This window comes from Nicotiana tomentosiformis, chromosome 9 (genome assembly GCF_000390325.3).
Source record: "Nicotiana tomentosiformis chromosome 9, ASM39032v3, whole genome shotgun sequence".
Lineage (NCBI taxonomy): Eukaryota > Viridiplantae > Streptophyta > Magnoliopsida > Solanales > Solanaceae > Nicotiana > Nicotiana tomentosiformis.
In genome coordinates, this window is record NC_090820.1 from 73,364,741 (window position 1) to 73,378,139 (window position 13,399).

Sequence of the window (13,399 nt, forward strand, 5' to 3'; positions counted from 1 at the left end):
AAAAAGTCTGCTAACGCTTGTCCTTTTATAGCCTTTTGAGGGATGTACACAATTTCAAATTGTTGAAACTGGAGGTACCACCTTGCTAGTTGATCACTAAGGATAGGTTTTGACATTACAAACTTGATGGGATTTGCCCTAGAAACAAGGCAAATGACATGAGCTTGAAAGTAGTGCTTCAACTTTTGAATTGAGAAGACTAGGGCCAAACATAACTTTTCGATTGGCGAATAATTCAGCTCATTTGGTGTCATCATCCTGCACAGGTAGTAAAGGGAGTTTTCTTTCCCCTCACTATTTTTTTGGGCCAACAATACTCCAACAAACCTTTCTTGTGCCGAAATGTATAGTATTAACGACTTTCCAGGAATAGGGGCTGCCAAAACAGGATGCTTCATCAAGTAAGCTTTAATACTTTCAAAGGCATTGCTACAAGCTTGGTCCCACTTGAAAGGAACACCTTTCTTCATGAGGCGACTAAATGGTTGGCACCTCCCAGCTAGGTTTGAGATGAATCTTCTAAGGTATGCTAGCTTTCCTTGCAGACATTTCAATTCGTGAATTTCCCGAGGCTCGGGCATTTTCAAAATGGCATCCACTTTGGCTTGATCAATTCCGATCCCTCGATGTCAGACAATGAAACCAAGTAACTTTCCAGAAGTAACTCCAAAGCCACATTTCAATGGATTCATCCTAAGTTGGTACCTCCGGAGCAACTCAAACACCATTCTCAAGTCTTTCAAGTGGTCGTTCTTCTCTCGTGATTTTACCACCAAGTCATCAACATAGCATTCCACATTCTTGTGGAGAAGATCATCAAAAATATTTTGCATAGCCCTTTAGTAAGTAGCACCAACGTTCTTCAAGCCAAAAGGCATTACCTTGTATCAATAAATACCCTTGGGGTACGAAATGCAGTAAGCTCTTCATCTTTTGGCGCAATGTGAATTTGGTTATAGCTCGATGAATCGTACATAAATGATATTGCCTCATACCCAGTAGTTGCATCGATCATCAGCTCTAGAATAGGAAGTGAGAATTCATCTTTCTAACACGCATTGTTGAGATCCCTGAAATCAACGCACACTCGAATCTGGCCATTTTTCTTCCTTACAGGGACGATGCTTGAAACCCATGTTGGGTATTTAAATTCACGAATAAAGCCAGCTTCGATGAGTTTGTTAACTTCGGTTTAAATCAAGGGAACCAAGTTCGGCCGAAAGTGCCTTTGAGCTTGTTTAACAGGGCGAGCACCATTCTTGACTGCAAGGTGATGGACTGCTACTTTCGGGTCCAAGCCAGGCATCTCTTTGTAACTCCAAGCGAAGACATCCCTGAACTCCTTGAGTAACTCAATATAAGTGTTTTCTTCATCAACTTCTAGTAAAACACTTAGGTAGGTAGGTCTTGGTTCTTCATCGGTGCCTAGGTTAACTTCTTTTAAGGCATCAACTGTTGTCTTTTCCCCTTCTTTAAGTTCAGGTGGAGCATCTTTCGCATCTTGATCTTCTTGAGGGTCCCTATCATTGAAGGATATGTGATAACATGGTGAAACATCCTCCAATTTCTCGTCATCCTCCGTTAGAGATAAAACATTGTGCTCGCCTTGTGCAGAAACATAATACGAAGAACCCATACTTTCTTCATCTTCATCACATTCTTTAGTGTAGACCACAATTTATGGCTTAACCTTTAGTACCTCATCACACAAAACCATAACTTTTGTTTGTCGCCTCATTCTAGAAGGAACCAGACTTTGGAAATCTTTATAGACCTTCTGAATTTTGGGCGAAGCAGGTGTTCTTATATTTCGATAATTTCTCTGGAACTTATTCCCTTTCTTTAATGGACCCAATCTCTCAAACATGGAAGTCCTCACAGTTGATTTTCCAAGTCGATCAGAGACAAAAGGCTTGTTAGAAGCGGCAGATTCATCTTCTACAGTGATATAATTTTTGCTAGCCCTTCTTATGGAGATGCTCACTGGTGACAGTTGCTTGTATCCCAAACCTTCATGTGGTTGCCTCGTCGCAGCTTTCGCTTGGGAGCTTCCCTAACTTTGATGGCTCATTGGGATAGTATCCAGCTTTTGTAAATAGCCTATAAGCGTTAGGATCAAAACCTTCATCTGTTCGCTTTGTAGGGAGTGCCATATTCAGCAAACGATTTTGGGCCACAAACCCTGCAAGTGGCTTTGAGGACAACTTTACTGCCTCAATTTATTTTACAAAAAGAGTTAACTCCTTTAGCATGTTAGTTTGGAGATTATATGATTCACCTTCATCTTTCTTCCTTTTAGAGAAATATTGGAGTGCAGGAGTTACTTTCTTGCCATAAGACGCAATATCCCCTCTATAAGGATTATTCAAGTTAGGTTGTACCTCCTCAGTAACAACTTTGTCTTTACCAGCATTCACCTCAGCTCTTTTAGTTTTGGGCTCGTCATTCTTACTTTTCATGACATAATCAGCTTTTAGCTCTTTCACAATGCGGTTCTTCAAGTAGAACTTTGCATCGGCGAAGTGTGACTCAGCCTCGGTGAATGGCTCATCATCAGCAACTATCTTCTTCTCGACTTCACCCTCGTAGTATTTTAAACATTGATGGTAGGTAGATGGAACTACTTTATTCTCATGTATTCAAGGCCTTCTAAGCAAGACATTGTATGAAGTCTTTGCATCGATCACATGCAGCCATGCACTTGATTGCATATCTTCGATGGTGATTCTCAACTTGATCGCACATATGGCTATTTTCCCCCCTTAGTTGAATCCTTGGATCATCACACGACTTTTCGAGAGTTTGTTCATGGGATAACCAAGTTCTTTCACAGTGCGAATTGGCAAGATGTTCACTGAGGATCATCCATCAACCAAGATTCAATTTACCCTTTCATCATGCATATAGCCAACCAGGTACAACGGGCGGTTATGAAGAGTGTCACCTAGTAGAAGATCGTCATTTGTGAATGTAACTTTTTCCTCGCACGCGTTAGCTTCTTGAGAAATAGACTCGATGAGTTTTTTTGAAGATGGTGCCAATGGTAGATCGTCACTCTTTTCTTCAACTTTATCAGCATTGGAACAAGAGGCCTCAATACTGTCACGGGAAATCTTTATACGGAACCAACATGGAAAGAAATCCTCCAAGGTCACTGGATGTCGTGGCTTTTGAGGGTAGCGCACCTCCACTTTTGCTTTCCTCAGACGCCTAACTGGATTCTATTTCATTAGTCTTTTTACCATCATCTTCCTTGTTGGTTGTTCTATTGATTTTTTTCGTGGGCTCCTTTTGTGGAACCTACAACGAGTCACCAACGTCCAACCTTCATCATCATCAGGTTGATCGACTTTAACTTTGTTGTTCTCCAGTAATTCTTCATCTTTACTTTTTTTAAAACCACATAATTCATCCGGACTGAATGAGCCAAAGGTAATAGAGACTTGGTTCGCGCTTGCTTTCTCATCTTCAAGCACGATCTTCTTTTCACGAGCCAAGTCCATAACTTTGTCCTTGAAAACAAAGCACTTCTCTAGAGGGTGGCTCACAAGTCGATGGTATTTGCAGTAATTTGGGTCATTCATTTTACCAGCTTCATTTGGCCACTTTATCTCCGGAAGCTCAATGAGATTTAACTCGAGGAGTTATTCAAAACTTGCTGGCACACTAGAATCCAGAAATGGGTACTCCTTCTCTTTTATTTCTTTTAGAGTCAACTTCCCACTTGGTTTCTCTTGAAAAGAAGTGGATTTCGTACTCTGCTTCCTGCTCACCTTCGTTGTGAACTTCACAGGTAATGTGTTGACATTCATAGCTTCTTTGTTTTCAGACCTGGGTACAAACTTATTCCATTTCCTGACTTATTGCTTGTCCTTCCCTTTGCGAGGCTCATAGATAGGCATCCTTTCATTTCCAGCAGAGGCCATGCTTAATTCAATGTCATGGGCACAAGTCGCAAGTTCTTCAAATGTGCTAGGCTTGATACCTTGCAGGATGTAGCGGAGTCCCCAATGCATGCCTTGGATGCATATCTCTATGCCAGAAGCTTCACTAAGCCTCTCTTTGCAGTTGAGGCCTGTATTCCTCCAACGATTGATAAAGTCGATAACTGGTTCAAATTTTCGTTGACGAGTATTTGTAAGTTCTATCATACTCACAGTGCGTCTCGTGCTATAAAAGCGATTGAGGAACTCTTGCTCTAGTTGATCCCAGCTATTAATGGATCCAGCCTCCAGGTCTGTGTACCAGTCAAAAGAATTTTCTTTTAGCGAGCGGACAAACTGCTCTACAAATTCTGGCACACCTAGTGGGACAATCTCTACCTCTCATATCAACTTTTCAATCACTAAAGTTCAAGAACATTAAAATGGCTTCAAAGAAAATCAACTCCAGTTCAACTTCCACCAAGGCTTCTAATTCTAGGTTCTATGCTGATGTGGAAAGCATCATCGATGTTACTTTTGGAAGCTTTGGACCAGTTATGAGGAGCAAAGCAAGCTATTTAGGACAACAAGCACTTCAAGTGTCGTCAGCATCAACCCCTGTTCTCTGGTCTTCATCCTCAAAAGGAGCAAGATCTTCCACAAACGCGTCCGAAGGAGGAAGCGATGTTGCAGAAAAGATCAAGAAAACTCTTGCTCTGCTTGACCTCTCCGGATCCAAGAACTCTGTTGTGAAGGAAGATGATGATGCTTCAAGTGATGGATCATCCCCACTTACACCGCATAGCGTGAGCCATTCGAGAATCAATATGCATGAAAATCCATGCTACTCCCCATCATCTACAACAATCATATAAGCCATGGTGACAAACACTTTATTTGTGGAAGAGCAGTTGGCAAACTTGACGGAAGCAATAGCTGGCTTGACCAAGTGCATGCAAAATCAAGATGCTAGAATTGACAAGCTAACAGATAGGGTGGGAATATTTATGGAAGAAGAATCCACCCATGCACCTGGCAAGCTCCCAGAAGTTCTAGAGATTGATTCTCCCCCAAGACGAGTAACATCCGCTAAGGTTATCCCTGTATCATCTGAAGGGATGATTCCTATCAATCAACTGAAGGAGTTCATTGAAGGAACTATTAAGAATAAATATGAAGTTGCTGCCAAGTCCTCCCTTACATACGCAAAGTTGTACACTGCAAGGATCGATATGTTGAAGATGCCTGTTGGCTACCAACCTCCAAAGTTTCAACAGTTTGATGGTAAAGGCAATCCAAAGCAATATATGGCGCACTTCATTGATACATGCAACAACGCTGGGACTTATGGAGATTACCTCATCAAACAGTTTGTCCGCTCGCTAAAAGGAAATGCTTTTGATTGGTATACAGACCTCGAGGCGGGATCTATTGATAGCTGGGATCAACTAGAGCAAGAGTTCCTCAATCGCTTTTATAGCACAAGGCGCACTGTGAGCATGATGGAACTCACAAATACTCGTCAACGGGAGGGTGAACCTGTTATCGACTTTATCAATCGTTGGAGGAATGCAAGCCTCAACTGTAAAGACAGGCTTAGAGAAGCTTCTGGCATAAAGATGTGCATCTAAGGCATGCATTGGGAATTGCGCTGCATCTTGCAAGGTATCAAGCCTAGCACATTTGAAGAACTTGCAACTCGTGCCCATGACATGGAATTGAGCATGGCCTCCGCTGGAAATGAAAGGCTGCCCATCTATGAATCTCGCAAAGGGAACGACAAACAAGAAGTCAGGAAGTGGGGCGAGTTCGTACCCAGGTCTATAAACAAAGAAGCTATGAATGTCAACACATTACCTGTGAAGTTCAAAACGAAGGCGAGCAAAAAGCAGAGTACGAAATCCACTTCTTTTCAAGATAAAATAAGTGGGAAGTTGACTCTAAAAGAAATGGAAGAAAAATAGTACCCATTTATGAATTCTGATGTGCCAGAATTTGTAGAAAATAAATTGCATCAAGAAAATAAAATCGAGACCGAAAAATATCGCAGCAATCGTAGTATTTTATTTCAAACAATATGAGTGTACAATATCTATGAATCCTCTGATTCTACTTTTCAATAGTAAATAAAAGAGCCTTCGAGCTTAATCTTGAATTTTATTTTATTTTAATCCAAGTGCTTGAGACTTGATCTTGATCTTGACGTATTTTAATCCAAGGGCTTGCAGCTTATTCTTGAATCTTCGTCTTGATGTTTTAATCCTTAAAACACTTGAATGCTTTTAGCTTTTAGAGAAATCTGCAGCGTTTGATCCACGAGCTCCCTCTTGCTTCTTGTTATAACTTTTGGTGTCTTTTTTGAGTTATGAAGACCCCTATTTATAGTTATGGAAGGAAAGAATTGTGATGACAACAAACTCTTTCTGACCAATCAGATTGAAGAGTGACAAGTCCGCATTTGATTGACCAGAACATGTCATTTGCACATGTGGCGCGGTTTCATTGGTCTTTTAGTTTGACTTGGCATGCCTTGTCATTTTGACATGTGGCATGATCCTATTAGCTTTTCCCGTTTGACTTGGCTTGCCACGCCATTTGACACGTGGCACCAAACTGGACCTCTAGGAAGATGGCATATTGGGCCTAAGTGGACTCATCATTTTGTAGCCTAACTAAATGGGCTAGCCCAATCAATATTTATTGGACTTAAGTAATTAATTCAATTATATTAGACCATAATATTTATTTGGACTAATATACCTTGAATTTAAAGTACAATCCAAATAATTTTATGAATTTAAACCAATAAAATTTTGCATGCCTCCAAGGTGTTTCAGTGGTAATCTTCTTGATAATTAGCCAATAAAACCTTGATGCTAGAAGAGACAACTTGGCTATACATGTATTCAAAATTTGACCCTTTTTTTAATTTATATTTTAACTAGTTCAACTTTGGCGAAATATCCTCAAAGCCTTTAGACCAAAGGCAATGTGACATAAAATGAGGAATGAACTTGTGATGGTGATTTACTTTAGAAAGAAATGGATGTGCGCAAGTTTCGAAATTCTATGTTTGGTGTTAATCACAAGTATTAGTATTTAAACAACACTTGAAAAGTAGAAAAACGGACCTTTCATCGTTGTTGTCTCTTAGAGACCGAGCCCCTAAGCTAAAAAGAAAAACTTCTTGTTGGTGCGGCCGGTCAATAAAGGGCCCGAACCCCTATAGAGTTAAGGGTTCGACCCCAGACCATCGTAACAACAACTGGAAGGCAAAAAAAAAAAAAAAATTATATCAAAGATATATAAAAAAAATTTATAGAAAAGAAGCACAGAGATGGGAGGACCTAAGTTAATGTATTCGTTCTTCTTTCTATTTATCATTTTTGCTACAATAATACCGTGCCTAATGGCTCACATTGGTGACTTCGACGAGGTGTGGCGGAGGAGAGCCGAAGAAGCTAGAGAATACGCCCGTCAGATTTATGAGCCCAACCCTGAAAATGTCACCCTTGCATTTAATCAGAAAGTTCGCGAGTAAGTTAATTTTCTCTGAAACGAATTCAGAATTTACTTTAATTTTGTACCGGCGTTTATAATCTTTGAAAAGAAAAATGATGAGTTACAATATAATGCGCGCAGTAGTATGAAGGAAGTGACAGTTAGCAATAATAGCACAAGGAGGGGTCTAGGGACGAAAAAGTACAAAGGACCTTGCATGGTCACAAATCCAATTGATAGGTGCTGGAGATGTGACCCTAATTGGGCTGACAATAGGAAAAGGCTAGCAGATTGTGCAATGGGCTTTGGATCCAAGGCCACCGGTGGGAAGGATGGCGAAATCTACATCGTCACCGACAATTCAGACGATTATGCTGAACCAAAACCTGGAACTCTTCGTTATGCCGTTATCCAAAAGGAGCCATTGTGGATCATATTCGAAAGAAGTATGACCATCAGGTAGGTGTTTGCAATTCAATGTTTCTTCTAATTTGTTCGTAAATTTAACCATTTTCATCTCATCGCCTCCAGGTTACACCAGGAGCTGATAATGCAGAGTGACAAGACTATCGATGCTCGTGGGGCTAACGTTCATATTGCTAAAGGTGCTGGCATTACCCTCCAGTACATCAAGAACGTGATCATCCACGGACTCCATATTCATGACATTGTCGAAGGAAGTGGTGGGATGGTTCGTGACGCAGTGGACCATATTGGCATACGTACTGTTAGTGATGGAGATGGCATTTCTATTTTTGGTGCCTCCAATATATGGATTGATCATGTCTCTATGAGGAAATGCTATGATGGAATCATAGACGCTGTGGAAGGATCCACTGCTATCACTATATCCAATGGACATTTCACTGATCATAATGAGGTCATGTTGTTTGGTGCAAGTGACAGTTCTTCAATAGATCAAGTTATGCAAATCACATTAGCTTTCAATCATTTTGGAAAGAGATTGGTGCAGAGAATGCCAAGGTGCCGATGGGGATATATTCATGTTGTTAACAATGACTATACTCACTGGAATATGTATGCCATTGGTGGTAGCATGCATCCCACTATCATTACCCAGGGTAATCGTTTTATTGCCCCTCCTGACATCTTCAAGAAACAGGTAAAATCAAACACTACACTTTCTTTTGTTTTTCTTTAAAAAATATCTATCAGATTTGTAATTAAGAAGGATATAAGCATAATTATAGCTTATAGAGCCCGTTTGGATTGGCTTAAAAAAAGTATTTTTTCGGCCAAAAAACAAATAAGTTGGGGCTTGCTTATTTTAAGCAAGTTTAAACTCATGTTAAACACTTTTTAACTCTACCAAATACTAAAAAAAAAAATTACAAAGAGTTTAAAAGCTGATTTCACCCGCTTAAAAGTCAATCCAAAAGTGATAAAGTATGAGAAAGGTGATAATGGCGTATGAAGATACACTTACTACAATGAAGTCGATCTTTAGCCTTTACCAGGGTTGTCTAAAAAAAGGAAGGAGATGGATTTACCTAAGTAAGAAGCCGCTAGCTCCTGGGCTTAGCATGTGAGTCACTGCACTCGAGCAAGAACAAAGAAAGGGAAATCACCTATATTGAGGAAAAGAGCTTCTCTAGCTTTTGCACACGCAGGCCCTTTCTTCTAAGCCCTTTTATCCTAATCTTATCTACTGAAAAGGAGTATCAGTGTATTTTTAATCGGCTATTGTAGCTTATTTACTATACTATCAAGTTTACTAAATTAGAAACTATAGATAGTTACTGATCCTATAGGTTATTGTAAGTTATAATCTGTTAACGTGATGGTATAAGCAAATTATACACTATGAAGTTAATTTCAATTATGAATGTGTACATATAGGTAACAAAGAGGGAGTACAACCCAGAAGAAGTGTGGAAGCACTGGACATGGAGATCAGAGGGAAATCTATTCATGAATGGTGCATACTTCATTGAATCTGGTGATCCAGATTGGTCCAAGAAACACAAAGAGCTTTATGACGGAATATCAGCTGCCCCAGCTGAAGAAGTCACTTGGATAACTAGATTTGCAGGTGCACTTGGCTGCAAAAAAGGAAAGGCTTGTTAATAAGAAAAAACGAAAAAAAAAACAATGTTCTAAACATCTTATTAAGACGGCAAATCTTGGCATCGACCGACGGCAACTCGATATTAAACATGTCTACAGATTTTTCCAACCACGGTGAAGTCGGAGGAACGCTACCTTTTTTTGTATGTGTGTATCTATATTGAGATTGTTTTGTAAATTACTAAATGACCTATAAATATTGATTACCCTTTTTGTGTATTTGTTGTGCCATTTGCAGTTTTGTAGTCGATGTTTTGGTTCGCTAATAAATGGTATTTGCAAGATTTTTTTTATTTTTCCCAGTGTCTCAGCCAAATTTACTTAGTATTACCCGCCATGTTTGTGAACCAAAAAGAATAAAATATAGTAATATTATTCTAATGGTCTGGTGTATAATCCTTTCTGCCTCTGGCCATTTATGGTCAAAATGAAATAACAATCCGACCACACACATTAAAAAAAAGAAAATGTGTTTGAAAATTTAGCGATTGTAGGGGCAACTGAGAATATGCTACCTTAATATATGGTGCCCTCCACCCCTTTTAAATACGAATGGCTCCTTTGATGTGGAATGAAAAACAACATGTATTGGACGGGTCCATAACTATTAACGAACCTAGAAATTTCGCTAAGACTATTCAAATTTTGAACCGTCTAAAAATTCATCATCAATTTGAATTCGCAAGTCACTCCTGACAAATTTCATTGTTGAAAGTTATTAAAGCAAGTTTCACTAAGCGGATATAAGAGAATAGCTAAAATACTTCTTTGTCTCAAGTATTTATCTTGAAAGATCAGCAGATCCATCTAATTTGAGAAAAAATAACAAAGTTACGTTGGCTATGAGTAGCTACGCCACCGACCACAAGGGCAACCAGATAGTAGGCTTCTCCCAGAGCAACTTCACAAGCAACACCTTAACTGAACTCTTATAGGAGTCATTTGATTGATAGTATTGAGCACTTAATCCCGGCTTGTTTTTTTATATATATAATAAAAGAACGTGCATGAGTATTTTTGAAAGTGGATTAGGTGCCTCTCATTCGATCATTGAGGGTATCTATTTTGTGGTTTATTAGGCTTTATGGTTTTATAAGTGTTTGAAAGGGATTTGGTTGGAGCGGTCGTGCAAGCAAGCAAAGTCGAATATATTAGATGAGCTTGCTGCACTCCAATCTTTTTCCTTAATATAATAGGTTGTCTACGTTATTTTTTTTTTGCAGCAAGAAGCCCTATGAACCCCTCTCATAGGTAACTGAAAAGAAAAAACGCTAGAAAAAGTCCTTATTATTATTATTATTATTATTATTATTATTATTATTATTATACAACTGGAAATTAAACATGTCTAAAGATTTTTCCTATGAACCCCCTCTCATAGGTGACTGGGAACACATGGCTCCTTTGATGTGGAATGAAAAACAACATGTATTGGACGGGTCATAAGGGACCACAACCAGTGACAAAACTAGAAATATCGTTAAGGATATTCAAATCTTGAATTTGTATAGGGTAAAATATGCTATGACACGTGGTCGTCCAAAAAAGGGACACGTGGAACCCAAGACGAGGGGATGACCAAAGACCGAAGGCAACTATTTCGTTTATCACCGGAAAGAATAACGCTCATAAAGATGTGATAAATGCTCTTCGCCTGATAGCATTTAATAAAGAATATTCCGTGGTATTAAGAGTGATTACCCGTTATAGGGAATTTGGCATTTATGTTTACCGTTACACTTCATCAATGACCCTCATAATTGACATTAAAGAAGGGCACGATCCTAAGACCTTCTTCCCTAGACATAGCTTAAATAGCGAGCTTAGTTATCATTGTAAAGAACATGAATTTTCTGGCAAACTTACGTTACATTCTATATAAAGCTTAATACAATCTTATCTTCTTACTTTTTAATTTCGTTGTTGTTGTGCCCGGAAACCCTGTTCCCGGAACTGTTGCTTCTGCTGTTTTGTCTATATCCTAAGGCTAAGTATTGCATAATTTTTCGATTATTTTATTATTTCAGGATTAAATTAATTCACTTGTCTAGAAACCACGTATAAATTCAATTATACCATTTTACATGTAAACAGAACCATCTAAAAATTCATCATCAATTCAAACTCGCAAGTTACTCTTGATAAATTTCATTGTTGAAAGTCATTAAAGCAAGTTTCACTAAGTGAATACAAGAGGATAACTAAACTACTTCTTTGTCTCAACTATTGTTTACCCGAAAAACGGATAGAGTTGAATTTATACGTAGTTTAAGGATACATGGTGTAACTTGGCACAAATCGTAAAATAAGTAGAAATATATTGAGTATTAACTGTATAAAGAATGAAATACAAACCAAACTGAGTGGAAAACGGTTTATGAACACGCAAGACGAATCAATATATAAAGCCCAAAAAAGGATAATCTATGAATATCGGTATGTTTTTCTCTGTGAATATCAATAATATGAGAGTGTATCAATCCTTAATGATGGATCCTTTACAGAAATATTAGCTATCCCTCTTATAGTGGAGAAATTCTACTTTAGATATAATTAAAAATACATAGTGGGGATCATATGATATATTAGTTTTTCCCTAATTCCCGCCGATATTCTCTCCCTTAGTGCGGCTGTAACGACTCTTGTCTCTTGGCTCGATCTTGGTCGGAATTGGTATTGGTCGATTTTCAGATTTAGAGCTCGATATTAACTCGATCTCAATATTGACTCGAGCTCAATATTGACTCAGGGCTCGGTATTGAATCGGGCTTGATATTGGTTGGTTTTAAGCTGATGACACCGCTTCACTTCATAGTTCGATTTGGACTCGAGCTCGGTAATATCTTCGAGCTCGGTATTTGATCGGTCCCAAAAATTTAAGCTTGGTAACCTGGATTCAGATTTCATCTCGATATTATGAAGATGATCTTCGATCCATTATGTTCTAATCTTGACTAATCATACGAAGGTCGAAACCGGTTTTGACCGTATACAGATAGTCCCCTCGTTTCTCGGGAAGAATTTGGCGAGAAACGACATGATTTTTCAACAGTATGACTAGATATACACTGACGTTTGCATCGAGCCCGACCATGACGTATGTGATGGATATCCTATCGGTTCGGTTATAAAGGCATTGAATGCGTGTCAGGCGATTGTCGGCCATTGGTAATATTGAACCGTCATTTCCAACCCTATAAATAGACCCTCTTTTTATCACTTTTTACTTTTACATCTCCAAATCTTCTCTAAGTTCCTTTTCGCATCTTTTGAGTTCTTCATCTGTGAATTTGTGATTTTCACTGCAGAATCCCTCTTTATAACACAAAATCTTGTCATCTTCCTCTATCTTCAATCTTCAAATACAAATGGCGAAAACGTCGAAAACTATTCCTCAAAAAGAAAAAGCTTCTTCTTCGCGGCACGCCGGCGACAAAACACCGGTGGAGCCATGACCTGAGGAGTGCGTTCCCGGGGTGTGTGTTCTTAACTTCAATTTTAAGATCAACAAAGCTTCGTCAGTTCCCGGTCGATGTCAGCCAGTATCGAGGTACATGTTCTCGATAACTAAGGGATATCTTAAACATGTAAGGAAAAATTATAACTGGGAGAACAAAGAAGTGATAATCGTGGCTCCCGAATAAGATATTACTACCCATGTGAAAGGGTTTTTAAGTGTGTATACTTACCCTTTAATGTTTGGCCCTCTCGACCATGTTGTCATCGATTTTTGCCGCCAGTATCAAGTAACCCTAGGCCAAATCCATCCTTCTTTTTGGCGGATCGTTATTCTGATCCGCTTCTTCGTGAACAAAATCGAGGGGATGTCTTTTACCCTCGACCACCTCATTAGATTGTACAACCCCCGCCTCTATCGAGGTGGGTTA

At 39.0% G+C, this 13,399-nt stretch overlaps 1 protein-coding gene across 2 annotated transcripts; it reads left to right on the forward strand.

The window, feature by feature from the left end:
• Positions 1 to 7,040: 7,040 nt before the first annotated feature.
• Positions 7,041 to 9,805, forward strand: LOC104095398 (probable pectate lyase P59). 2 transcript variants are annotated; one of them, XM_009601531.4, is made up of 4 exons: positions 7,041 to 7,460; positions 7,569 to 7,883; positions 7,956 to 8,547; positions 9,285 to 9,805. In XM_009601531.4, the coding sequence occupies exons 1-4, from the start codon at positions 7,261 to 7,263 to the stop codon at positions 9,510 to 9,512; spliced, it is 1,335 nt and encodes a 444-aa protein (XP_009599826.1). In that variant the 5' UTR covers positions 7,041 to 7,260; the 3' UTR covers positions 9,513 to 9,805. The 2 variants fall into 2 exon arrangements, with proteins under 2 accessions (XP_009599826.1, XP_009599825.1); XM_009601530.4 differs by having other exon boundaries at positions 7,042 to 7,460; positions 7,566 to 7,883.
• Positions 9,806 to 13,399: the final 3,594 nt, after the last annotated feature.